General features: G+C 41.6%; 1 protein-coding gene across 1 annotated transcript; it reads right to left on the bottom strand.

Annotated features, from left to right (window-relative positions):
- Positions 1 to 683: 683 nt before the first annotated feature.
- On the bottom strand, positions 684 to 27,506 carry HAPSTR1 (HUWE1 associated protein modifying stress responses). Its single transcript, XM_081297381.1, has 4 exons — positions 26,876 to 27,506; positions 26,194 to 26,274; positions 15,748 to 16,023; positions 684 to 3,082 (listed from the first exon to the last, which is right to left on the bottom strand). Exons 1-4 carry the CDS (start codon positions 27,099 to 27,101, stop codon positions 2,838 to 2,840), a joined length of 828 nt encoding a protein of 275 aa, XP_081153507.1. The 5' UTR covers positions 27,102 to 27,506; the 3' UTR covers positions 684 to 2,837.
- Between the last annotated feature and the right edge of the window lie 42 nt (positions 27,507 to 27,548).

Consider the following 27,548-nt stretch of genomic DNA (forward strand, 5'->3'; position numbering starts at 1 on the left):
TGATGATCAAAACAAAACTGCAGACAAGCCCCATGGTGTTTTGGGTTTTTAAAATGATTTATTCACTTTATGATTTAAGGTATGTATCTACTCCAGTTGGGTAAACCACATTGAAGAATCTGACTGCAGTTCTTTAGATTTAGCCAAATGCTTTCCATTAATTTTGTTCTATAAAATACTACACATTAAAAGTTTGAATATTCCAGCCATGCTCAGAACGCTGCAGTGTAGGGTAAACTCAACCTGCTCGTGCGAAGTTAGAGCAACAGGAGCAGAATTAATGAGCTGCAACGTCTAAAGAATCAGACTCCAGCTGAAGATGAAGAAGGTCTGTTCACCCAATCTAAACTTCCAAGTTTTAAATTTCAGTCTATGTTGTTCAAGAGACTTGGGGGGGGGGGGGGATCGACATTACTTTTCAGTACCACACAGTATGCAATCTTCCATGATTTGTTTTGCATCTAAACTGACACAAAGAAGTTTCCAAGTATTTTGACCTAAACTGTCAAAATTAAATTCTCCTAAGATTAGCAATCATCTCCCTTCGTACTAGGGATTTCAGGGTCATTCTGAGAGCTCAGGGCACAGGAAGAGCGCAATGGGACATAGAAGTAGAGGGAAGGTTACCACAGGTGACAAGGAACACTTCAGATTAAATGCAATGGAAAAACGTAACAAATTGCTAAAGTTTTTAAAAAGTTTAATGGAGCCAATAAGGCATATAAATTGTGTTCTGGCAGACCTGCTTTCTCTCACCAAAGAAAATGGCACATGTTTTATCAAAATTTGACAATTGAGAATAAAGGGTACTAAGATTAAGCTTCAGAGCACCAACTTAAAACAAAACAACCAAAAATATTGTTATTCAACTTAGAAAGAGGAACAAGAACCAAGGCATAAAGGGGAGATTAAATATGTGTTCCTCCATTGCAAAATCCTGTAGGAATAGGAGTTCTGGCCTCTCGTGAGCAATGCATCACATCACCAAACCCCAGTTCCAGAACCTAAATTTACAATGACAGAAAAGCAAAGATAATTCCAAATGCATTTCTTGGTATATTCCAAAGGGAAGCTTTAAAGTATTCATAATACATAGGCATGTCCGTTTCAGGTAAAATGATAGATTGCTATAATTCTTCCTGCTATCATACTCTAACAAAAAATGATCCACTTTTGCAAAAATTTAGAATACCTTTCATTCCTACTGTTGAGTATGGATTTCACTGTTTTAAATAAGGGTTATATCTATAACGAATACAGAACTTCAATTCACACAACATTTCTAACATTCCATTCACATCCCACCCAGTCAATAATGGTTAACTTAGCAAAGTTTCTTCACAGAAAGATATTAAATGGCTGAAGAAATTGCAAACTTTAACAAAGTGCTGTAATTACTGGAAAAACCCTTACACTGATTTGCAATGGTCATTTAAGGATAAAAATAGGAAGTAACTGATACTGGACTACAAGTTTGCAAGGAAACATTTTTCACTGTCCTACTTGATATATAATAATAGGATAGAATAAATTACAGTACCTGGCAGGCTGACATCAGTTCTTCATCTAAAAAAGACTATCATTCAGTTCAAGATATTAAAAATGAAGATGAAACATGCTCTAAAACATTGTAGCTACAAGAGGTCTTATATTTACTCCAAGAGGACTCTATTGAGAACTTTTATTTAGGTCTACCTAACATCTAGAGAACCTCCATGCGATTCCACCTTTTCCAGAATGAGATTCCAAACTGCACTTCTTAGAGGAGGGGGAATGGAGGGTCAGGGAGAGTTGGGTTTTGCTACTTAAGTTGTGATCACATTATTGGTAGATAAAACAGCTTTGTCACCTTCCACCCACTATAATGGAAACTGCACAAAGTAGGGATCCGTGAAAAATGAAAAAGCAGATATGAAAGACTAGAATAAATACCTATCCCACCCATCCATCTCCCTCTCACTAATACTGAACCAAAAGGAAGCCCACTCTCAAAGTTCATGACCTCTCTATTTCAGGTCACCTTGAATGCAGACTACAAGTTTACATTTACCGTAAGGAGTACCCCGCATAGTAGTAGTACTTGTCTTAAAACTGAGTATTTGAAGCCTACAGGGTTAATCTGGGGCAGTTTAATAATATTGCTATTTTTAGAGCACTAACACACACAAAGTGAATCCAATAAAGTTTTGTGTATTGATTCAATATTAAGTATTAATTGCATGACCATCATAGCACCTCTTTACATCACACAATCACCAGAATTAGAAACTGTGTTGAAAACTAAAAACAGGGCACAGTCCAATAATTAGAAGTTGCACACTGTTACTATATAGAAACCAGGTGCATGGTACAGTGCGGCTATAAAAATGGAAGCCTGCAGATCTGACGAGGAAGCCAAATCGTGTTTTTAGACAATTTTAGGAACCTGGCAATACTGTTGAAGCAAAATACTCAACACAGCAGGAAATGGACTGGGGGAGGGGAGGAAAAAAATTCTATAACCAAATAAACATCTGATATTTCCTTTCCCTTTGAGAATAAATACAGTTAAGGTCACTTTTAGCCTTGGAACGGATATGTTTGCCTATGATGATCTTGCTAATGACTACACGATATCTGATGTCCTCTGCTAGGATCAGAGTTTTTGAGAAAGCCATATTACAAGAGGCATCTACTGTAAATACCTAGAACTTCCTTTTATGGCAACCACTATCGAATTCACTTGTCTTAAACAGTGAACGAGGGAAGATGGCCTCATGTTGCCTTTGCAATAATAGTATATGTTGAGGATCGAGTGGCTTTCAAGCAGCATGGTGGGTGTGCAAAGTGTGTGCAGTTCAGATCATTCTGTTGCGTTTATGGGTTGGTGAGTCTGTAATGGCATCGCCACACTGGGCTGAGGTGCGCTTTCTAGTTCCACCATTGTCCAAGTGGAGTGCCATCTCTTCTGATATGAAAGTGTTCAAATCGACATCATGGAGTCCATTTCTCCTTCGACTAGCATTCGATCCACTGCTTACATGTGTAGGAGAGCCTGGGGTACTCGAACGCACGCTTATACTAGCCATTGCACCACTAAGACCTAGGAAGAAGAAAAGAGGTTTTAGAGTTGCTCCATTATTCAGCCCTCTTGAAAGCAACCCACTTTATTTCCACGTTGTCACAGTGTCAAGGGGCATCTTGCCAACTTTCTCTGTAAGGGTCACCAATGGGTGGTTAAGTTTCATCATTTTTTTTATTGGCTTTGATGTGGGGCTTACAAGTAATACTACCAATATTTAGGGTAGTTACACAATATTGGTAGCAATTACGGAAAGCTTACCGTTTGTCAAGCACTGTGCTAGGTGTACAAATACACCATGAGATTCTCCATCTCCTTTATTAGGTAGAAACTGTGCAATTTGCAGAGGGAGGCCAGGAGGTGCTCATTTAAACAGGACATTTAGGTTTTTTTAAAGCCACCACCCCAATAGATCTGTGCAAAGCACGTGTGTGTGGTGTACATAGGGAAAGCAAGAAGTCATTTCCAGGCCTGAGAGGGCTTGGTCAACATCCCCTCCAGAAAAGATGAGTATCATCCAAGATAAACACATTGTCAAGCCTGAAAAGGTATCCTGGTTAAAACTTGTGCTAGGGCATCACATACAAAGTGGGTGTGCTCAGGACAAATGGGTCTACACAAACACCCAAGGTCTGGGCTGTACTTGGTAGGTTCCTCAGGAAAGCCCCATCAGTGCTGTCTCTAGTCCTTCACAAGGGAAGACAGTGGTAGGAACAGTTCTGGCTTTGCTTTCACATCATTAAATCGGAATACACCTAGCACTGGTCTTTGGACACTCATTCCTCAGAACCTGAATGTCCAGGAGAAACCTGTGAAAGGCACAAGTCGTGCCAGGACACTTTATAACCATGGTACTGAACTCAGAAACCTAGCACTGACAGTGGATTTTCCACCTTAAGAATTCCCCCTTCCACTCTCCTAGCCTCTCCTAGGGATTCTGTCATTGCCTGATTGAATTTATAACATGATCAAATGTAGCTGATGTTCCTGAAGAATAAGATTTCTTAGATTTTAAAATAAGCTTCTTGTTTTGATTTGGTAGGAGTCCATTTTAATTTTGAACTCTGTAAAAATGTGGCTTAAACTTGAAAGTTGTGTTGAAAGAAGAATCCTCTGCCTCCTACCACATCAAATGTGCTTGGATCCCCCTTGATGTTGTTCGCTCTCTGAATCCTCTGTGGACAGTGCCTTCCGCCCATGGCCTCACCACCTCCCATCTCTACCACCATTCAATGGTCCACGCCTCCCTGATAAGGGTGGCTCGCAACTTCCTGCTCCAGGGGCCTTTGCTCTTCTTTCTGCACTACTCCAACCAGTCCCCTTCACGGTCTCCCCCAGAACATACACCTCTACAGACACTGGTGGAGGTCTGAGGAAATCTAAGTGTCCCTCTACCCTCTCAACCTTTCAAAGGCCAGCACCTGATTACCAAAAAAAAAAAAAAAAAAAAAAGGAGGAGGAGGAGAGCACTAATACCCAAGTACCTTCCGAGGTCAGGCACTATATTAAGTACTTTGAAATTTAATCTACAAAGTAACTCTATAACATGCAAATGAAAAACCAAGCTGAAAAAAGCCAGGTGCAGTGGCCCACACCTGTAATCTCAGAGACTAGGAGGCTAAGGCAGGAGAATATCAATATAAGGTCAGCCTCAGCAACTTAGTGAGACCCCACCTCAAAATAAAAAATAAAAAGGGCTGGGAGCATGACTCTGAAGTCAAGCACCCCTGGGTTTGATTCCTGGTTTGGGGAAAGTTATATAAAAGGTTAAGTTATCGACAATAAGCAAGAGCTGAGACCCCCCTCCCAACTCAAGTGGAATCTATACTCCTATTGGCTTTTATTCTGCCCCTTCTTAAAGCCTAAATTGTTTCACCAAGAAAGTGGCTTCAGGGTCAAGGGCCAGCCTACCTTAGTAGACTCATCTCTCTGGTCAATTTTCTCCCCCTGCCCTCTTCCACCCACCCCAAAACTCGAGATGATTTACACACTGCCAGTCTCCTTGATTAGCAGCTCCTCCTCAAATTAGGCCTGTGTTGCTTATCAACATTTAGACCTGCTGCCTGAGGCCCAGAAGCTCCTCTGGTTTCCTGCAGGCTGGTTTTCCTACCTCTCCTTTTCAGTCACTGGCTGGCTCCTCTTCCCTCCTGCTTCCAACTCTGCTCCTTCCTCAGCTGGCTCTGCTGGGTTCTCTTCTGCCCAACAGGCAGATAGGCAGGTGTCACCCAGGGGAGTTCCTCCACCCCTTAACCTACCCATATGTACCAACCAGTGTTTTCCAAAGCTGGACCACAGGAGGAGACCCCTCTCCTGCCTCAGGGCCCACTATATTCCTAACTACCTTTAGGACATTTCACACTTCAAGAGAAACTGCACTCTCTCTTCCCAACCCACAGGCTTACTTGGAAGACAAAGAAAAGGAACATCCTGGGCTCTTCTTATATAGTACATTCAATCATCTCTGCCTATAGACAATCTTTTCATCTCCATCTAAAGGACTCAACACAGGACTAGGCATGGGCACAGAACACTGAATTCTGAAAAATAATAAACACCCCAAAGTTCAACCCTGCATTCTGTAATCTACTGATATCTGAAGCTCAGCTTTTGACCTCAGGGAATAAACCCAGACTGCTAGCTGTTCATTTCATTTAAATCAATGCCACCACATTTAAAACTCAATTATCCAAGTTGTTGGCATTTTTAAAAAGTTAACACAGCCTGTTAGCTTCCTACAAGGAAGCTGTGCCTTCCTTTTTCCTAATCCCACAGCCCATAACTCACTACTAGAAGGTGCCCAGAACTCCTGTGACAACCTTCTCATACTTGTTCCATAATTGGGGGATTTGGAGATTTGGTAATAATCAGTCAACTTCAATAATTAAATCCAGGATAGCCTATACCATTTGAAACTATAGAAAGAATTCACAAACTCCACTCCAATACCCTTTTAGTTATGGTCCTGTGAAATAATGACAATAGCAAAGGCTTATAAAACACTCCCATCAGAAGTAGACTTGGCTAGTCACTTTAAGCAAATTTATCTTGTTACAACTTCCCCATGAAAAAGAGGATACATTAAACATCAACTTGGCTAATTTGAAAATTCCCCAGTATTGTCTGGTAAATCATAAGCATTATTGGATATATGACCTAAGGGTTTAAAAGCTCAAGTAAAATCACAATGTGCAACATTACCTAATAGCTACTCTCAACAGTGAAAATCTTTTTTAAGTTTGACTCACTAATCTTCCCCAAAAAGGTTTAACACAGTGTCAAAAAAAAATTAAGATTAACAACCAAAATATATATGCATTTTAAACAGCCCAAATTTTATTTTACAAACCAATGACAGCTACTGGAAGATGCTTAGGAAACCTTAGCTAAGCCACATAAACAATTAGGCCTATACAAGTACAGAAAATCTAAACATGCTTCAAAACTAAAACTAAGCTGTATGTCGTGAGGGCATACAACTTAATTTCTACCAAAAAACACACTTTTTCAAAAAGGCTATGGGAATATCAATTGACAAAAGCAGTAGAACAAGTAGCATGATTAGACAGAAAAGTCTCAATTGCTTAATACAAAATAAATAACTCAGTTTTAAAGGTTCTGCATCCATTTAAAATATTTAATGCAGGAATGGGGTAAAAATGATTAGGATGATTTAATCAAACTTTGAAAACTCCCATTTGGAACTAAAACAAATTTACAGTCCAGGTTATAGGAATCCAAGTTACATGGCAAATTATTAAAAAGTAGCACAGAGCTATTATTGTCATACCAAGTTCATGCTTAGGGTAATAAGAAAATGCTGTTTGCAGAATTGATTACATTTAATTCCAGTTTCCCAGCACATTGTCACACACAGGCAGAGAAAGAGCAATTGCTGACCCAGTCAATCTCACTGCCTTGGTCCGCCAGCCAGGGGCTGAGGCTCCGTCTACACTCTCTATGGGGACCCCAGAGCCTCAGTCCCCTGTGAAGAAGGCTAGCCCTGGAGGTGAGAAGGCACACTGTTGATCCACAGGCACAGGTTCAGGGCCCTCAGCAGATCTGCTCCACCAGTGATATCTCCTGGAGAAAGGAGGATCTGAAATCCCCCAAACTAGAACAAAATGGGTAACATTCTACCTGGAAGCCCTAAGAAACTGGCATTCTTGCCTTGGAAAAGAACTGCACTAAGATGTGCAGCATGCCCTGTGCCCAAAGCTGTGTTCTGAAATGCCAGGCAAGCACTTGTAGTGTCAATGCAGTGTTTTAGATGTATCAGGAACTTGAATCATTTAAAAAAGAATTCTACTAGGAAGATTCTGGTAATTTGAAGTAGATACCACTCCCCACCCCAATCTGTAAATTGTAATACTGAATTTTTATTGAAGTAAAGCACACTAAATCAAACCAGTTACAAAGATACATGTATCACACCGAGAAAACATTTTCAGTTATGCTGACAGCCCAAATGCTTTCCATTTTTCAGACAGTTTTTAATGCCATGGAAAAAAATGATCACGACGTTAAAATGAAAAAAGCAAGATACAGTAGCATATATGCAGTATGATCTCAACTATGAAGTAATTTTCATATTTATACATTGAAAAAAGGACTGAAAGAAAATGCAAACATTTAACTGCATGTGGGACCACAAGATACTGAATTTTTTTTACTTTTTGGAAATTTTCAAATATCGTAAGATATTAATAAGTCAGAAAATGAGAAAATTGAACTCAGATATTAAACTGCTTCATAACTACCAATAGATGACTATTAAATAAGTACTAGCTACATGAACTGGCTTACGCAATGCCACCCAGAATCCTTTTTCACTGCAATTAAAAAAAAAAAAAAAAGCCAACAAAATTTTATTGCCGGTTCAAAACAACCCTACTCCACTAATGTTGGAAGCTGTTAGGTCTTACCTCCAGAAACTTCAGTGTTTAATATCTAACCTTTTTCATAAGAAATTTTAATGCTATCTTAATTTTTCTTGTTCTTAGAGGCTGGTGTGAGGAAAAGACAATTTAGAAATCTCAACCTTCAGACAAAATTTAACTAAAGACTCCTTGAGATACTATAACTGATTTTAAGCAATTAAGAGACTGCTTTGATGCATTAATCTCTTACGTCTTTTTACAAATCAGTTTTTTAGACACATTTTACTATTAAATAGCTGTCAACAATTCTGTTATTTGAAAGATGCAGACTGTAACATTCAACAAGCATTCAATGAGAACCCGCCGTGCTCCACACACTGCTAGAGTGCACGCTTCCTCAGAGAGCAGGACTGAAAGACGGATGGACAGAAACCCTCACTGGTCGCTTCTAACAGTCCTCAGCCACGCAACACTGTTGTAGTCTCTTCTATAATGGGATGTCAGTTTCAGAATCCTGAACCTAAACATCTGTGTTAGCTGTCAAGATAAATTTTTCAACATTTAGCTACATCAATGGAAGTGACAGGAATGTAGGATAGAGGGGACACAAAACAACTGATTAAATTTCTTAACATGTAATGAGTATAAATTGCCTAGGCAATTTTAATCAGGAAAGATTTGCTCTCACAAATCTGGTAACTTCCCTTCAAAATCTCACTGGCACACATGGTCAAAGAATGTTTTAACAAAAACAAAAAGGTACAAAAACCTGTCCTCAAAGGAGAAAGAAAAGGTTCAGGCTGCCTAAATGCAGCTTTCCATAAACTCCAGGATAAAGCAAGCAGCCATTTTATGCTCTTAAGTTTGACAAACTGGGAATGTGCCTTACATTTTTTTTTCCCTGGGTAAAAATTCCTATCTGACTTTATACCCCTGAATCCAATTTCAAATGATTATATTTCCTATAGGACTCTATGTCCCACTGTTTTTCAGACCAAGGAACTGTCAAGCAACTTAATTCTCATGTAGCCTTGACTTTGTTAGGAAAATAAAAAAACCATAACCCGGAAACAGAGCCTAAGACTTCCCAAGGCAATGACACTGTGCCTCAACCTGACTGAATGCATAATAATTCAGACTGATACAATTCTATTAGGCCAGAAACTTCCGGAGATGAGATTATCCCCTTCGCTACCCCTAGCTCCAATAAACAAGAGTGCTTAGAGTTCGCTGTGCTCAGCCAATGCTAGGCTATAGAAAGAACTACACAATGACTGATATTCTTTTATCTGAGAAAAGCCACACTTTCTGCACAAGGATTTAACTAGAAAAATCAGAAGTTATAGTACCAAATTCACAAACAAAACAAAGGATTTTTAAGCACTTCGTTAAAAGCTGCAGCCTTTGGGCTGGGGATGTGGCTCAAGCGGTAGCGCGCTCGCCTGGCATGCGTGCGGCCCGGGTTCGATCCTCAGCACCACATACCAACAAAGATGTGTGTCCGCCGAGAACTAAAAAATATAAATAAATATTAAAAATTCTCTCTCTAAAAAAATAAATAAATAAAAAAATTTAAAAAAGCTGCAGCCTTTGATTCTAACTCACAAAATACTTTTCTCAAAAGATACCTTTCCTGAACTTGGTGTGGCTCAATGGTAGAGCACATGCTTGCTTGGCACACCGCAAGGGCCTGAGTCCAATCCCCAGCATGGCCAAAATAAAAAATTTAAAAAAAGAAAACATGCCATGCCAGGAGTCCCAGGGGCAGGAGGATCACTTGAGCCCAAGCTACGCAACACAGCAAGACTCGGTTTTTAAAAATTACATAGTAAAGAAAAAATAAGATACCTTTGCTTTTCTTGCTTTGACTTTTTTTTAATTCTCTAAGCACCATGCTAGCAAACACAGTAGCCCACTATACTGTAAATTTGCTTTCAACATGAGGGGAATTTAAAATTGAGAAGATGGTATCTTAAAGTCAAGTGCCAATGACAGCAATGGTCTCCACCTGTATCTATGGTAATCTTAGACCCTGCACTTTAGAGGCCTGTAAGTTTGAAATGATGTGGAATTTTAGAGGGACAGCCCAGGCCTAGTGGAGTCAATTCCAAATACTGAAATCAAGAATGTCATCAAACCCACTTCTGGGTCTGAAACCAAATGTCTCAATTCCCATGTGGCAGTGTGAACTAGGGTCAAACACCTCAAAGACCACCTATGAGATGACGTAGGCTTTAAACAGTTACCAAGTGAGACGACTCAACCTCTCTGGCTCCGCCTCCCAGAGTGCACACCTTCTCACTCTACCCTTGCACAGGTCCCTGTGACAAGTGGAGACCTCAGGAAATCAGACTCCAGCCTAAGCCTTTCCACCAAGCACTGGCTAGGGCAAGTCAACTCAGAGCCTCTCCATCAGAAAGAGAATGTAACCAACTCACCAGCTCATCTATGTGGAACAAGCTCAAGATCTTAGCATGTCATGTTCAAGAACTAACAATACAAAGATTTAACTTTCTTTCTAGAGTACTAACTAACAGGCTAAGGATCTTATTCTCTCAAAGGCCACTAAGAAAAGAGATCATGGCTCCAGGTCTACCTACGCCTGAGGTTCACTATAAAGGGCAGTGAACACTCATGCCAGGACACAACTAGAGCTAATCAGCAAGCCTCTTTCCTAAAGGCAAAACAGCATCGTGATAGATTAGGTGACTTGACTAGTTCTCCTCCTACATCACCTTATAGTGTATCGCCATCACAAATGAGACTGGTTTTGAGAGATTAAGGCCAAGATTATGTGGGGATGATGGCCTCTATACAAGCCTGTGTGCTCTTCCAACCGTGGTGGTCACAAACCACCTTCAAGCCTACTTATCCAGATTCACTTATGGTGGAAAGCCCCAGACACACAAAATCGATGTATTCCCCAACACAGAAGCCTTAAGACCTTTCCCACACTACCCCCAAACCCTACAAAGGAAGGAGTAGGAAGCAAGACACTTTGAATCTACAGAGGTATGGTGGTTAAGAGGATGTATTTTAAGAGCCATTTGTTAACCTGCTCCATCTTAACCCATCTTCATCAGTAAAATGGTAAAAATCCAGAGTGGGGCTGGGGATGTGGCTCAAGCGGTGGCGCGCTCGCCTGGCATGCGTGCGGCCCGGGTTCGATCCTCAGCACCGCATACCAACAGAGATGTTGTGTCCGCCGATAACTAAAAAATAAATATTAAAAAGTTCTCTCTCTCCTCTCTCACTCTATCTTTAAAAAAAAAAAGAATACCCTTTAAAAAAAAAAAAAAAAAATCCAGAGTGTATGAGGATTGCATGAGCATCTCCTTATCCTGATACTGAAACAAAGGACTCACAAAATAGAAGCTCTAATGTTACTGTCCTCAGGCCACAGCAAACCACCAAGTTTTCTAATGTGAGATTCCTTTCTAACACCCCTAGATACACAGGTTAGATTCTCTTCTGATTGCAGTCATCTGGGGACTATAATCCTCAACTCTTTCCAAAGGTTCTTGGTTCCCACCATGCTGTATGCATTCATTTTTCAGACCTCTGTGTTCTCCCTATGGTGAATTCAGATTACAACTACACCAGATTCCTTGCTAGATTCTGTCAAAGCCAGAAGGAAGAAGACAAGGCCCCTGTTTAATACTGCCCCAGCCGCAGGAAGGAACAGTGACGGAAACAAACTGAAGCCCTGTGCAGGTAAGGCTTTAGAGAATGGGGGAACTGGAGGAAAGCCGAGTCACAGAAGTGACATCTGGTCAGTCAGGAGTATTAAAGAGATTTCATAGTATGGCTGGGATAGCTGACCCAGGTCAAGACCAGACCACTAGGGCCTTATAATGCCATGCTGAGCCTGAACTTGTCCTTGTAGGCCACAGAGAAACCATAAGCAGTGAAAAGATCACTCAGTGCTCTCATGAAAGATGGACTAGTGACTGGATCAACTCAGACACAGGGGAGGAGCAAGAACCTATGCCCCAGCTCACCTCCTCCAGAGGGCCTCCCTGAACCCACAGCAAAGCCACATCGTGAAACATCCCTTTCTGCCCTGAAATATCTTATCCAACATTCATGACATTAAAATAAGTCATCAATATTTGCCTCAACAGAAGAAGCACTTTCACTTACATATTCCTAAAGACTGCACAAAATCTACTGAACAGCTAAGTCAGTCTGAACTGTCATCTGAGAAAAATGCCTATCGTACACACTAAGAGATGTATTCCAAAGAACAATGGGACACACGTTTGGTGGTCTGGAGGTCTAAACAAGAGGTTCAGATCTGGAAGTTAAGAGTGAGGTGGCCCCTCCAGGGCCTGCAGATAGTGGCAACTAGCACTAGAATCCTAGGAAATCTAATTCAGGTCAGTGAAAGATCCTCGGGGAAGCCGAAGTAGCGTTAAAGATAAAAGCAGTTCTAGAAGAAAGGTGACTAAGGAGCTGACAGACAAGCAGAACACAAAATGGTCCAGGTGAGTTTTGGTCTACCAGAAATACTATGTACACAAAAACAAAAGTTACTGATTCTGCACTCAGTAAATTTTTAAGATTAACAAGAAAAGGACAAATATCAATTCAGCATGCACCCATTTAATTTCTGAGTCTAACATCCAATGACTGACTGGGTTCCTTAGTACACAGGGAAGAAGCCACATGATGCAGAGAGTATCAAAATAAAGCACTGGATTGTAGTCTTAAACCTTGCTAACCATTAACTAAAGTAGCTTTGACTGGACTGGAACGGTCTGATAACCATTAATTGATATGTTTTTTCTGGGTACTGGAGATTTAACCCAGGGAGCTTGACCCACACTGCACCACAACCCAACCCCCCTCCTTTTTTTAAAATTTGAGTCAGGGTCTTGCTAAGTTGCTTAGAGCCTCACTAAGTTGCTGAGGTTGGCCTTTTGATCCTCCTGCCTCAGCCTCTAAATTGCTAGGATTATACGCGTGTGCCACCAGGCCAGAAAATTGATATACTTTTATTAAAACTATTTACATAAGTCTCTTACTAAGCCCAAGGCTGATGAAGGTATTCGACATCACATCCTGTCTACATGAAATGCTCTGCAAATACTTCAAGTCTTTGCCACTTTTCTATCAAAGGGATTTTAGATATATTTATGAGTAAATGTGATGAAGATATTGTTGGTAGGGTGGGTGTGAGCTGATGAAAAAAACTTTTGGGAGAAACTGACCTCTTTGTAAAGAGACAGAACATGAGGAGGAATGGAATATTTACTTGGATTATAAACTCAAGTCTGCCTCAACATACTGATTATTTTCTCACATATCTCTGCACTATAAAAACTTCATGAATTTAGACTCTCCCTTCAATGCAGGATTTCAAAAACTTCCATTTGACTTTAGTTGTACTTCAGATATGGCTAAGCAAATTATATGATGAGCAGAATTCCAGCTTAGTATTTATCCAAATTAAAATGTTCCCAAATATATGTTTAAAAATCACCTTGGGCCAAGTATGGCAGCACACACCTGTAATCCCAGGAACTTGGGAGGCTGAAACAGGAAGATGACATGTGCAAGGCTAGGCTCACCAACTTAGGGACACCCCATCTCAAAAAAAAAAACGGGGGGGGGGGGGGGGGGCGCTAGGGACTTAACTCGATGGTAGAATGCTTGCCTAGCATGGGAACCGAGTTCAAGCCCCAGTACCACAAAAAATAAAAATATCACCTTAACCTAGATTTCACTTCAATTTATAAATTACATATATCAAATAAGGTAAGAGTAAAGTCAGTCATTAATCTACATTACTATTTATAGTTAACAATGCCCTCTTATTATACAAACTACTTTCTTTGAATACTCAAGTTAGCATTCTCCTGAATACACTGATGTTCCTGCAAACCACTAGTAGAGCAAAAAAAATCAGTATAATCTGATTCTGTAGCTTCTTTCAAGGGGAAATTACTTCACCACCACCAGTTAACATTTTAACTACATGAATCAGAGGTATGAATCAAGAATATGTTCTATATCTAATGTATTAGTGTACATTACAAACTTATTGTAGGGAAAAATCATTTTCTACATGGTTTTGTTTCAGCTTTCTAAAACCCTAATAACTTCAACATAGGTCAAAATTATAAACAGTTCCTTCTATAATCTTATCACTAAAGAGTCCCAAAGTTGAAAAAATAGTAAACCACAGGATGTGAGGAAGTGTGATGGGAGCGGGAGCAGAGCAGCTTCTCAAGGAGGACCAAGCTCATCCTTTTTGCCATGCACACTGCTGCATTAAGATTCTATAGCAAGAGTGACTTATTTTTCTTAAAACTACCTTCTACGGGATAGTAGTATAATACAGAAAAGCATACTTTAAGTATGGAATGAGTCATAAATCCACTTGATGAAAATCAGAATGCCTAGGAGACACAACTACATCACATATTATCATGCAATAAAATTAATCTGACAAACTATATACATCTCATTGCTGGTTTTCCAAACTTAAGGAAAAAAAAATATGAAACTAATTCAGTAGGAACAGATCGATCTCATTTTTGCAAATGTTCTGAACAGCCTTATTCTGATACATAAGAAACAATGTACAATCTTAAGACTGCATTCATACAACATGGGCTTTCCTGTAGTAAGTGGTTTTGATTTTAGCAATCAGGAAAATCAAAAACTAAAAACTTTTTCCAACTCTATGTTCTGATTAAGGGTTCAGGAAAGAATCAAGGTTTGTCAAAAGAGAATCTCTGCAAGAATTAGAGTTTCAATGCTATAGAAGCCCTTTATATATATATCCCATTCTTTTTATTAGCAGGTTAACTTTGTTTCAGAAGACTTACTCTATGGCCTAGAAATGTTAACTTTTAACAGGACTCATGACCTAACTCACTAGTTACCCCTACCTGCCTAGTCATCTGTTTATAATCAAGGTTTTCATCTTGATTTCAACCAAGTCTTATTATTTTGCTGGTTTTTTGGCAGTTTTTACATGCTATAGTACAAGTGATTAAGTCTCCAATTCTACATGGAAGTCTGCATTAAAGAGCAGCAAGCAACAGACTTATCACTCACTGACTGCACTCCCCAGGCTTCTCCAGTTAACACTAATGTTTTCTCACACATTCTAGGAAAGTGCTCAAGCCCCTTAACTGAGAATGCCTTTGGATGACAGATCTGGCTGGGGAGGTGGTGATGGACCTGTCCACTAGCTGCCCCTCTAGGGATCCTGACTATCAAAGCAAGGAGGACCTGAGGGAAAACAGGCAAAGGAAAAAAAAAGAAAGAAAAAAAAAAATCAATGACTTCCAACCGTCCCCTCTCACTTAGGTCATCAACTCCCATCCTCTACAGCACACTAGATAATGAAGGGTGTTCAAAGGCAGTTCCCAGTTCCCATGAGAACTAACCCAAAATTACCTGCTTTACTTGCTTGTCATGGACCGGCTCTCCAAGCAACTATAAACATAACAGAATTCTTAAGACATAAGAACTTCCCCTGACTCAAAAGAGTAAGAAAACATGTACAACATGAAAGCATCAAGCAACAAATTCTAGTCAATGTTGAAAAAAGATTGTTATTGTAACACCAATAAGCTCAAACTAACTTTCTAAAAACATTTTTAGGACAGGCTAGCTGACAAAGTTGCCTGTTAAGTTCTTAGCTTACATACTATTTCAACATTTCTAGAGCAAGTGTTTACTATAATAGACAAAAAAAAGACAATATATCTGGACCTAAACCTAAATGTGAAAATGGGTCCACAGGCACACTCTTAACCATTTTTCCAAAGAAATATGTTTAAACGGCTTTACCATGCAGAGCTATGGCTTCCCGGAAGGGTTGCAAATCAGTCTCTACAGATGAGCTAGTTTCCGTTGAAGTAGCTCGGTTAGGGGACACTACAGTCAGTCTTGGGGGAGCTCTAGAGTTTCGTGGTGGAGGAACCTTTCCACACAGGAAGCTGATCAAATCTTCTCTACGAATAGTTCTTCTGCGTTTTTTAACCCAAGCCAGCACATCCTTATTGCGTCGCTGATAGCCAATCTGAATTCCAATATCAAAACTTCGCTGATGGGTATCCACACTTTCTATTAGGGAAAAAAGAAAAAAGACACATGATAATCGTTAGAGCCATACTATATTCCCATCTAAAGAAAACTTTTAATAAGTTAACCAAATGAATTATGAACAATGAAGCCTCTTAACCCATAAATAATCTAATAATCAGAAATGTTTTGTCAGTCACGCTAGAATGTTATACATGTTTTCTCACACATTCTAGGCAAGTGCTCTGGAGGTACATCCCAGCCCTAAATGTAGTCTAAGTGTTCTAAATTCAGAATTCATACATCACATAATCATAGTTTCTTTTCCTTTAAAAAATTTTTAGAAATATTTAGTCTAACTACCTAAATTAACTTACTTAGCCTAGTTTAGTTTAATAATACCAACAATAGCTAAATTATCAGATATTTATTAGTACTTAGTTTCACATAGGAAAAGTAATAAATCTACTTTGAGACAGGTACTACTATCCCCTTACTCCAAGAAGAAATTGAAGTATTCAAGGTAACTCCTTCAAGGTCACAGTACACACAGAAGAGCTAGAATTTTGCTCCAAAGTCTATGAGACCATTACCACTAAGTTAAATTGCTTTTCCTTCAGAAGAGCAAATCCTCAGCCAGGAGCTGACACACATAACCCAGCAACCTCGAAGGTTGAGGGGCAGGAGGATCACAAATTAAACGCCAGTCCACAACTCAGCAAGCCCCTATTCTCAAAATAAGAGGGATTAGGGGTGTAACTCCCTGGGTAAAGCACCTTTGGGATCAATCCTCAGTGTGTGTGTGTGTGTGCGCACGCGCGCACGCGCACACACACACAAGTGGATTCTCATGAAATGTTGGTGGCATCAGATGCCTAAATATCACATGTAACTTGAGATGTACCCCAACTGGAAGGGTTAGCACAAGGCTGCAGCAAACGGTTTAGAAAGATGAAGGGAAAATTAATTCTGTAGTTTTATTCTACACAAAAACCAAACAGGAGGGCTGGGGTTGTGGCTCACAGGTAGAGCGCTCACCTAGCTTGCGTGAGGCACTAAGTTCAATCCTCAGCACCACATAAAAATAAGGATAATAAAAAATTAAAAAATTAAACAAGAGCGGTTGGAAATAAGAAGCTTCATTAATTGCTGTGGTATATTTTCATCCTTCTTCCAATTCCCAGTAGCTTGATTCACAATTCAAGGCAATTCCCTTGCCTTAAAATTCCCAATCTTAACTCCTCATAAGAGGAACCTGAATCTAATGAAAAACTCCCTGCCCTTTAATGGTTTTATCTAGTTGACAAAAATGTTTGAAAATTCAAGTCACTGCAATTTACTTTTAGTTGGCTGCTGAGCTAGCACAAAATCACTTGCATGTCTTTAAATAACACTGAACAAGATGGCTCCTTTATCCCTGAACCTTCTGTAAAAGCAATAAGACACATTCTCTACTACCATTCCTAGCTTTCATTATTTTAATTCTATGTCTGCTACATCTAGGGTAGAGTCTGAAAGGAAAAGCAACACACAATGAACAGCCATGTCCCAGAAAAATGGACAATAATCAAGATATCACAGAGGATAGGCTCCCAAGCTCAATGAACACGTACTATTAAAAAAGAAAGGACTAGGAGTATAGTTCAGTGGTACAGTGTGTGCTCAACAAGTACAAAGCCCTGGGTTCCATCCTCAGTACCACCACCCCCTCAAAAAAGAAAAAAAAAAAGGTAAGATGACAAGAGTGTGGCAAAACAAGCAGAACTGTTTTGTTAACAAGGCCTAGCCCTTAGCAGATGACCAACCTTTAATGCTGAAGATCAACAAGAAAATGAAGAGGCTGTCCATGGGAGGATTCTTCTTTATACTTCAAAATGAAAAGGACCAGGACTAGAATTCAACATCCACTGAGAACTTGTGGTATACAACACTGTTTTCACATCTTCTCACTAACCCCTCCATCGCTGAGAAGGCAATTAGCCCAATTCTGCATATATAAAAGTAGCCCTAGAGTTAAGTCATTTCTACAGTGTCTCTGCTAGAATAATGGCTTGACACAGTAATAATTGCTCATTTCACCACTCACAAAGCAGACTCGAACTCCATTTCAAAGGGAAACAGCTAGGAGGGCAAAACACCACCTTCTCATCTCTTGGAGAAACGACTTACAGGAAAGCCAACCTTAAGATGGATGGATGAACCTATCATGACCTTGGAAAGCTGTATCTAGTCCTCGAAAAATCCTCAAAGAGCTGGAGTCATTTAAAGGAAATCAAAACATTGAGCAAGCTAAGCCTATCCCAGGCACCCACAGAAAGATACATAAAAAAAAATAGGCAAACATAGAAACAGTCAGGTTTTTACAAACCTGCTCTACCCAAAACTGTTTTCAATCAATCTTAAAACTTTTCATTTCTGCCTCCCAATAGTGAGAAGACTACCTTTCAAGAACTAAATAAAAGCTAAGCATGGTAGCACACACCTGTAATCCCCAATACTCAGAAACCTTAAGCAGAAGAATCCAAAGTTCAAGGTCAGCCTGGCATTTAGTGAACAGGCACCACCATGATGGCAGACGCCTGTTAATTCAGCAGTTTGGGAGGTGAAGGCAGAAAGATTGCAGGTTCGAGGCCAGCCTCAGCAACTTAGCAAGGCCCTAAAGAAATTCAGTGAGACTGTATCAAAATAAAATAAAAAGGCTGGGGTTGTAGCTCAGTTTTTAGTGTTCCTGGATTAAATCCCTAGTACAAAAAAATAAATAAGGCTGAGGACACATAGCTCAGAGTAGAGCACCCCTGGGTTCAAGCTCCATTTAAAAAAAAAAAGGAGATAGGCCCAGAATTGGAAAAAAATGGAAGAACGGATGCATGAAAAAGAGGAAGAGAGCCTAAGCTCGATACAAAACTTGATCAAAGGGAGGGGGTCACATGAGATGGTTTTTATGCAGCACTAAAAAATGACAAAATCATGGAATTTGCAGGGAAATGGATGGCACTAGAGCAGATTATGCTTAGTGAAGCTAGCCAATCCCTAAAAAACAAATACCAAATGTCTTCTTTGATATAATGAGAGCAACTATGAACAGAGCAGGGAGGAAGAGCAGGAAGAAAAGATTAACATTAAACAGAGACATGACATGGGAGGGAAAGGGAGAGATAAGGGAAATTGCATGGAAATGAAGGGAGACCCTCATTGCTATACAAAATTACATATAAGAGGTTGTGAGGGGAATGGGAAAATAAACAAGGAGAGAAATGAATTACAGTAGATGGGGTAGAGAGAGAAGATGTGAGGGAAGGGGAGGGGGGATAGTAGGGGATAGGAAAGGTAGCAGAATACAACAGTTACTAATAGGGCATTATGTAAAATTGTGGATGTGTAACTGATGTGATTCTGCAATCTGCATTTGGGGTAAAAATTGGGAGTTCATAACCCACTTGAATCTAATGTATGAAATATGATATGTCAAGAGCTTTGTAATGTTGTGAACAACCAATAAAAAATAGGGGGGGGGGTGGAGTTGTGGCTCAGCAGTAGAGCGACTGCCTAGCACGCACGAGGCCCTGGGTTCAGCACCACATGAAAATAAATAAATAAACAAAATAAAGGTACTTTGTTCAACTACAACTAAAAATAAATAAATAAAAAGGTTTAGCTTTAAAAAAAAAAAATTAAAGACCAGTCGTAGGAACAAAGGGCTTGACCAAGTTTTTGGACTCTTCTGATTAAGGACCCAAGTCCCAGCAGGGCTAGGGGATGCAGCTCAGTGATAGAGCTTTTTGCCAGCAATACACACACACACACACACACACACACACACACACACACACACACACTAAAATAAAGTCCCAACTGACAGATGCAGGGCTGATGCTCTCATCATAGGTTTTGAACAACACTGGAAAACACACTATCACTAGCAGCCTGGTTTAGAAATCAACAAGTTTTGAACTTCTTTAAGAAATTATGCAGATGACTAGGTGCAGTGAGGCACACCTATAATGTAAGAATCGCAAGTTCAAAGCCAGCCTAAGCATCTTAACAAGGCCCTGCCTCAAAATGAAAAATAAAAAAGACTGGGGATGTGGCTCAGTGCCAAATGCCCCCCCTGATTTCAATCCCTGGAACCAAAAATCTAAATAATAATTAAGTAGAATAAATAAATCATGCAGTTAACCAATCATTGCACCAAAATTTTTGACCAAGTTTCAACATTTGAACTGTTTGAAAAAGAATTTAATAAAAATCAGTCATTTTTTTAAACACTAATTCATGGACTAGAAGGAAGAGAAAAATCAGACAATATTTAGTCTTTTTTTTGTGGGGGGGGGGGGTACCAGGGATTGAACCCACGAGCACTCTACCACTGAGCCAAATCCCCAGCCCTATTTTGTATTTTATTTAGAAACAGGGTCTGAGTTGCTTAGCGCCTCACTGTTGCTAAGGCTGACTTTGAACTTGCAATCCTCCTGCCTCAGCCTCCAGAGCTACTGGGATTACATGACCAGCTAATATTTAAGGTTTTAGGTACATGCTTTTGCTCTATTTGGGCTTAACTTGGTTTGGCAGCACTAACAGCATATTCTGAAAGCCAAGCCCAATCACTTTACCACCTAAATTAATCAAACCTGGTTATTTGCCCTAAATAGAATGTCTCCTGTTGGCGCTAGAGCATTTAAAATAGTTGTTTTTAAGCCAGGCATCGTGGTGCACACCAGTAATCCCATTGGCTCGGGAAGCTGAGGCAGGAGGATGTTCAAAGCCAGCCTCAGCAAAAGGGAGAGGCCAAACAATTCAGTGAGATCCTGTCTCTAAATAAAATACAAAATAGAACTGGGGATGTGGTTCAAAGGTCAAATGTCCCTGAGTTCAATACCTGGTAGCACCCCCCCCCAAAAAAAAAAGTTGTGTTTAGGTAGCTTCCTGAAGACTCAGCAAAGCACTGGCACTGGACACCCAAATTCTAAGTGCAGACACTTCAGGACCCTGGCCCAAAAAAAGCAAAGGACAGAAACCATACATCAGTCTTATATCCAACCTATTTTACCAAATCCAAAGCCACTGTGGAAAAGAGCCATGAACTCAAACTTTAGGTGAATATCCAAGGGTATCAAAATGTCAATCTAACCTTTAACACCACATCGATCTCCTTAAAACAAACAAGAAACTGATTTATACAATAGTCACAGGATATGTCCAACTTTTTATTAATGTTTCATATAAGAAGTTGAATAGGAACAAGGGATTTAAGAACTCTTTGCACGACTGCAGGAGGATGGAGTAGGGGCAGAGTGCACACAATCTCATTATTCTCAGGTGAATATCAACTGCAGCACTTTCTTACATTGATATAGACAAATTCAGTTGGAGCTGGGGATCAAACCCAGGGAATGGAGCATGCTAAGCATGCATTTTACAAAGCTTTAATGTTTTTTGATACAAAACTTTATGTGGGACTGGGGTTGTGGCTCAGTGGTAGAACACATGCCTAGCATTCGATTCTTAGCACCGCATATCAACAAAATAAAGGTCCATTGACCAAAAAAAAAAAAAAAAAGAACTTCACCTAAGTCAATCCAAGAAGGTAATCCAATATCAAACAATAAACGAGGCTCAAAAGGCCTTTTCCAAAGTTGGGCAAATGGCAGCGTTCCTTCAACCTGTTGTTCTCCCCAGCAAAAGAAAAAGCTCTCTCATTTTCCTTAGAGAATCTACAAACAGCATACTGCTGGTATAAGGAAAACTACCGACTACAAAATATTTCCCTTTAATTAAACTTATACTATCGATCCAGTCTAGGGAGTGTGAGGGGGAATGTAATGCTTCATTAGGAACCTGAAGGTCTGAGTCAAAGCCAAAATAAAACTTTTTCCAACTGCAATGCAAAATTACACACTACCTTCTCCATTCTTTTACATTTACTTCATCTTCACCTGGCATGCAGAACAAAGGACAAAAACAGGGGAGAATCAGAGCAGCCATGGATTGTTGCCTACCTGGCCTCCAATCCCTGTTCTCCCCCTTTCGATCCCCCTACCTCAGCCCCACAAGTAGCTGGGGATCACAGCCATGCATGCACCACCCTTCTGGCAGAGATTAAATTTCTAACCATAGTCTACACTGAAGTATTATGAAGTCTCAAAGCTCAATAATAAGTTTTGCCAAGAAGTGTCACAAACCAGTGCCATCTATCTCCCTGACCGTTTACAGTCACCCACCAGCTGGCCCACAAATTTACATTCGTTTCAGTTCACCATTGACCTTTTAGTTTAAAAGGGCCACATTTGAATTAGAGCACCATATTAGAGGACTTGGATGTACATCACACTCTTTTTCTCACCTGTTACTTCTATTTATGTTTGTCCCTTTTAGGAAAAGACGATAAAGAAGGAACAAACATACTATAAACCTTATTCCAACATGAGAAAAAAAAAATCTGAAGGCAAAATAAACCTCCCTTCATGTTAATCACTGCTCAACATGAGAAACATCTGAGAAATAGTTAAAACTTAACTACCAATACAATCAACACTTGGGCCCTCACTATATACCAAGAACAGAACTAAGAGCTATAATTTTTGGGTACCTAGCCCCACTTATATTAAGATGACTGATGGACACAACGGTGAAACACCTGGCTCAAATATCTGTCTCCAGGACTACACACAGCTAAGCACAGGGCCAAGACATGAACTCATATAATCTGGCGTAGACTCCAATTCTGACAATAAAGCTAACCCTTACTGCCAGAGCACAAGACACCTGGGGGTAAATGACATTAAAGATACCCAGAAACATCTTTTCTTTTCCTTTCCTAGGAACATCTTTTAGTAAGTACAGGATCAAGAGAAAGCTCTCAATGGATGTCACAGGGCTCTAGTCAACCAATGCTTCAAACACACTTTCAAAATGTAAAGACCAAGAAAACAATAATCAAGGAAAAAAAACAATAAAAAGCTGAGAAAGAATAATGAGGGAAGCAACTCTATGGAATGTGATCAAGGATTGGCTCCCAAGTCAGGCTGCTCTGGGAGGCTACTTAGCAGGGCCTTGCCTGAAGGACAACCATCAGTCCAAATCTAGGGAACAAAACAAGCAGCTCCAAACTAAATGAATTCACAACTAGATAAAGAGAACACTTTCCTAACAAAGAATCAGAGACAGAAATTGAAACCTGTCACCCAAGAAATAAAGAGGTAGACTGAGAAGCAAATACAGGGCTGGGGTGTAGCTCAGCATTAAAGCACTTGGCTGTCATGCACAAAGCCCTGGGTTCCCTCTTCAGTTCAGGGGCAAAAAAAAAAAAAAAAAAAGCAAACATAGGCTTGGCCAAGATAAGCATAAACACTGGCTAGATTAAAACCAACTCAGTTACTTCTCACTTCCCTCTTTAGCAGCAGACATTAAAAAACATACTAAGCCAGGGACTCGATGATATTGAAGAAACTTGATCCTCTGGATTTTTAAAGCCAAGAACCAAAAGTCAGAATTTTCCTTCCCTTCCTTAACAAATGAAACCAAAGTTTGCCCCTACCATCTGGAGGACAATGCACTCATTTTACTGAATTCTGTCCTCAATGCGGGGACACCACCAACTTCTTTTTCCAAATCCTTGCAGCCACATTCCAATCAAACCAAGCAACAAAAGTTTTAACTTTTCAAAATCCTACTGGCAATTAAAAGGGATCCTCTGCTAGGTTTTTAACCTCAATTATGACACTCCTACATGCTCATTGTAGGAGTTATCAAGAAACTGCAAGAAGCTGATCCAAGTGTCAAACTCCTCACACTGCAAAATGAGCCAGTTTTAGTTTGCAAGATAAGTATTTAATTATACAAAATTTAGGAGTCCTGCCCACTTAAAGGATTTCCTGAAATCCCCAAGTTAAATATTTCATTTAAATTACCACTATTTAATGCTGCATGCACTTGTAACACTACCCTGCTAATTTTATTGGTTCTATTTAAGGTACCTGATTATCCCCAAAGCTGTATGCCTGTTCTCTAAGACCACACCCTGTAGAGGAAAGGTGTAAGCAACTGCAGAGTCTCATCCACTCTTCTGGCAACAAACAGGAAAAAAGTAAGATGCTGCTACACTTCCAAATTCCACTAAATACAATATATCTATTCCTGTTAGGTAAAAAGGGAAGTTCCGTTTTATGAACAGGATACAATCCAGGAACTACATGGGTTATTTAAAATAAAATTAATGTCCCTTAAAATTTCTGAACAAAAAAACTAGTAAATTAGAAGCTCTTTCAAATGAAGTAATCAAATTAAGAATTATTTCAGAGTCCAACCTCTGAGCCCCTCTTCTTTATAGTTAGCACTAGAAGGGGGCATGGTGGCACATCCTATAATCCCAGCAACTCCAGAGGCTGAGGCAGGAGGATTCAAAACTCAAAATTAGTCTGGACAGCTTAGTGAAATCCTTTCTCAGAATAAACTAAAATAAGTACCAACAAATTTTTTTAAAAAAGTGAATAATAAGCTTTAAAGAAAACTGCTAGCTATAGTCCTAGAGGTATACATCCTCTCAGTATACAACACCACCAAAACCAGAGAATATTTGTATTTATAGGTCTCATCTAAGAGCCTTGCCTTCCTCTTCAAGCAAAATGTTAACTGAAACAAAAAGTTAGACCATGTAAGGTACCCCCATACAACACACTACTCAGCCATTAAAAAGCTTACTGTACTTGCAATGTGCACTCAATTGATACAGCTCAAAAACAATACGTTAAATGGAAGAAACCAGATACAAAATAATAAATTATACGGCTGTTAAGGGGAAACTACACAAATCTACACAGCAATCACATCCGTGGGTGCCTGGATCTGGGGTGGGGAAAATTCTTTCTATTTGTTAGTAATACACATTTGCCCAAGTGAAACTATACACCTAAACAAATGATTTTACTGTATGTAAACTGTACTCCAAGAAACTCAAGTTTTTTAAAAATTGAGTTTTAGTGTATATTTTTCAAATTCCCTTTCCAAATAAAACCAACAGCCATTTCAAAAAGAACACCAAAGACCCTGAAGTGATGGGTGTTAAAAAGCAATTTATTCAGTAATCAAAATTGATGAAACTCAGCTACATAAAAACCAAAGTTGACTACCAAGGCACCATTTAAACTGTTTCCTTTTTCTGTATAAGGCTAGACTATTAGTTCCTCATTCCCTAAAATTAACATTCTTACTGACCAGTTTCAGTTAAGAGTTCTCAAAATTACTGTCCCCCAGAACTGCAAAGTCTACTAAAGAAATCTCACAATAGGGGATTTCATCCTACAAAATGCTGCCACTTGAGCCTTCTAACACAAAAATAAGAATCTGAGAATAAGGAGGTAGTCCACAGCTAGTTTCAGCCTATTATCTTTTTAAATGCACTAAATTCCATTACTGTTTGAAAACATGCAATTTCATTACATGTTCATTAAGATCAACTGTTAATGCCAAATCCTTTTTCCACAGAAAATATGCCAAAAATCAAACCCGAATTTCCAAATCTTCTGTATCTTTAACGCACAACATCTAAAGCCATTGTTGTCAGGAGAGCACAATGGGCAGAAACGTTCATTTCTTCAAAGGGGGAAAATGTACTTCAGAAAAGCAGCACCATAAAACACAAAGCTATTAAAAACTGATCACAGATTTCCTGCCAACAATTAACAGACACCGTTTTAAAGAAAAATGCCTGATAAATTGCTAGCATGTAAATAAGCACAGGCAAAGTCCAATTAGCACGTTTTCATAGCACTTAAATGCCAAACTACCTTGCTCTAAATTGCTCAAGAATCTTTCCCGGGGTGGTCCCACTTCTCTGATTTAAAAAAAAAAACACCTCTTTTCTTCCCTTGTTGAATTTTGCAACGAGAAGCACGGTCTTAATCTGTGTTCCAGCTCAGGGCTTCACAAACTCACGACTGAGTCAGAGCTAGACAGTCCTAGCTGCAAGGCGGGGGGCTGCCTCGGGCACTGCGCGGAAACCCTGCAGCACCCTCTCACAATCAAAACCGTCCCCAGGTGTTGCCATGTGTCCCTAGGGGACGGGAAAGGCGTCGGGGGGTATCAAAACCGCCTGCAGTCGCTCTAGGACACCACCGAGATTCTCAAGTGGCCGCGGAACCCCCCTGGGAACGCGGGACACACGCCCGACGCGGCCGCCCTTCCCCTCAACCGGCAATGCAGCAAGGTTATCTTTACCTTTGTAGAGGTTGGTGACGGCGGTGGCTGCGTTTTGGAAGGGGACCCAGAGAGAAAGTCCTGGCTGCTGACACACTCGGTCTGAAAACGATAAACCAAAACAAAAACAAAAAGGACGAAAGAAAACGAAAAGAAACGCACGCACAAGGACACAGACACAGACAGAGACAGGGAGAGAGAATGTTATTTGGGCGTCAATCACTCCGAACGGCCATATTAGGCTTCGCCATTTTGTCCGGGGTTTCGGGATTCCGGGCGGCGCGGGGGACCGGGGGTCGCGGCGGGCGGGGGACGGTGGCGCAGCCCGGGCGCCGGCGCAGGGAGGCGGCCCGCAGCCCGGGACGCGGGCACAATGGCCCCGTCGCCGCCTTCGCCATCTTGTGGCGGGGCTCCTCCCTGCCCGCCGGGCCGGGTCCGGCCGAGCCGGGCCGGGCCAAACCCGGGGCTCCGGGCCGCGACGGGCCCGGGGCGGGCGGGCGAGCGGGCGGGGAGGTCCCCCGGCGCCGGCCGCCCCCCGCGACGTCCGTCTCGGGAGGGAGGGCCGCAGCGCGACCCCCAGCCCCGCGGCCGCCCCGCCCGGCCCCGCCGCCTCCCAGGGCGCGGGAGGTGCGGGCCGGGCGGGACCGGGCGGGACCGGGCCGGGCGGCGGGCGGGCGGCGCCAAGATGGCGGCGCGGCCTCACCTTTGTAGAGCTGGGCCACGGCGGTGGCCGAGTTCTGGAAGAGGTGCCACAGCTTCTGCTGCTTGTGCTCGGGCTGCGCGGCGGCCGCCGCCTCCTCCTGCAGCTCGGGGGACAGCTGCTCGTCCTGCTCGGCCTCGGCCAGGCACTGCCGCTCCCACTTGGAGAACCAGTGCTCGGGCCCGTGCTCTTGGATCTCCGCCTCGCCCTCCTCCTTCCGCTCCTCCATCCTCCGCGGCCTCCCGCGGCCTCGCCGCGGCCGCCGCGTCCTCCTCAGGGGGGGCCCCCGCGGGAGCGTCGTCGTCAAGCGGCCCGGCGGCGGGGCCCGGTGGCCGGCGGCGGCTCCTCGCGGCGGCCCAGGCCTCCTGCACCCCGACGGCCGGCGACCCCGCCCCGCGGCCCCGCGGCCCCGCGCAGCCCGGACGACCCCCGCCCCGGGCCTCCCCGCCCCCGGGCCCGCTGACGGCCCCCGCTTCGCCTGCCGCACTCGCCTACCGCCCCCCCATGGCGCCGCGGCCTCCCTAAGGCCGCCGCTACTGCCCTCCGAGCCCTCCGCGTAACCCGGACTGCGCCGCCGAGCCCACCCCAAAGACTGAGCAACGTCGTCGCCGCCGCCGCCGTCTACGCCTCTGCGGCTGCTGGTCCCCGCCCTCCCCCGCCCACATGCTGACTGGGA

This window comes from Spermophilus citellus (assembly GCF_964194105.1).
Source record: "Spermophilus citellus genome assembly, chromosome: 6".
Classification (NCBI taxonomy): domain Eukaryota; kingdom Metazoa; phylum Chordata; class Mammalia; order Rodentia; family Sciuridae; genus Spermophilus; species Spermophilus citellus.

Excerpts from the sequence above, each read along its gene's own strand:
- HAPSTR1 (XM_081297381.1), bottom strand. The coding sequence starts at position 27,101 with ATGGAGGAGCGGAAGGAGGAGGGCGAGGCGGAGATCCAAGAGCACGGG. Across the intron at positions 26,275-26,875 it reads CGTGGCCCAGCTCTACAAAG|ACCGAGTGTGTCAGCAGCCA; the intron begins GTGAGGCCGCGC and ends TATCGTTTTCAG. Across the intron at positions 16,024-26,193 it reads CGTCACCAACCTCTACAAAG|AAAGTGTGGATACCCATCAG; the intron begins GTAAAGATAACC and ends TTTCCCTAATAG.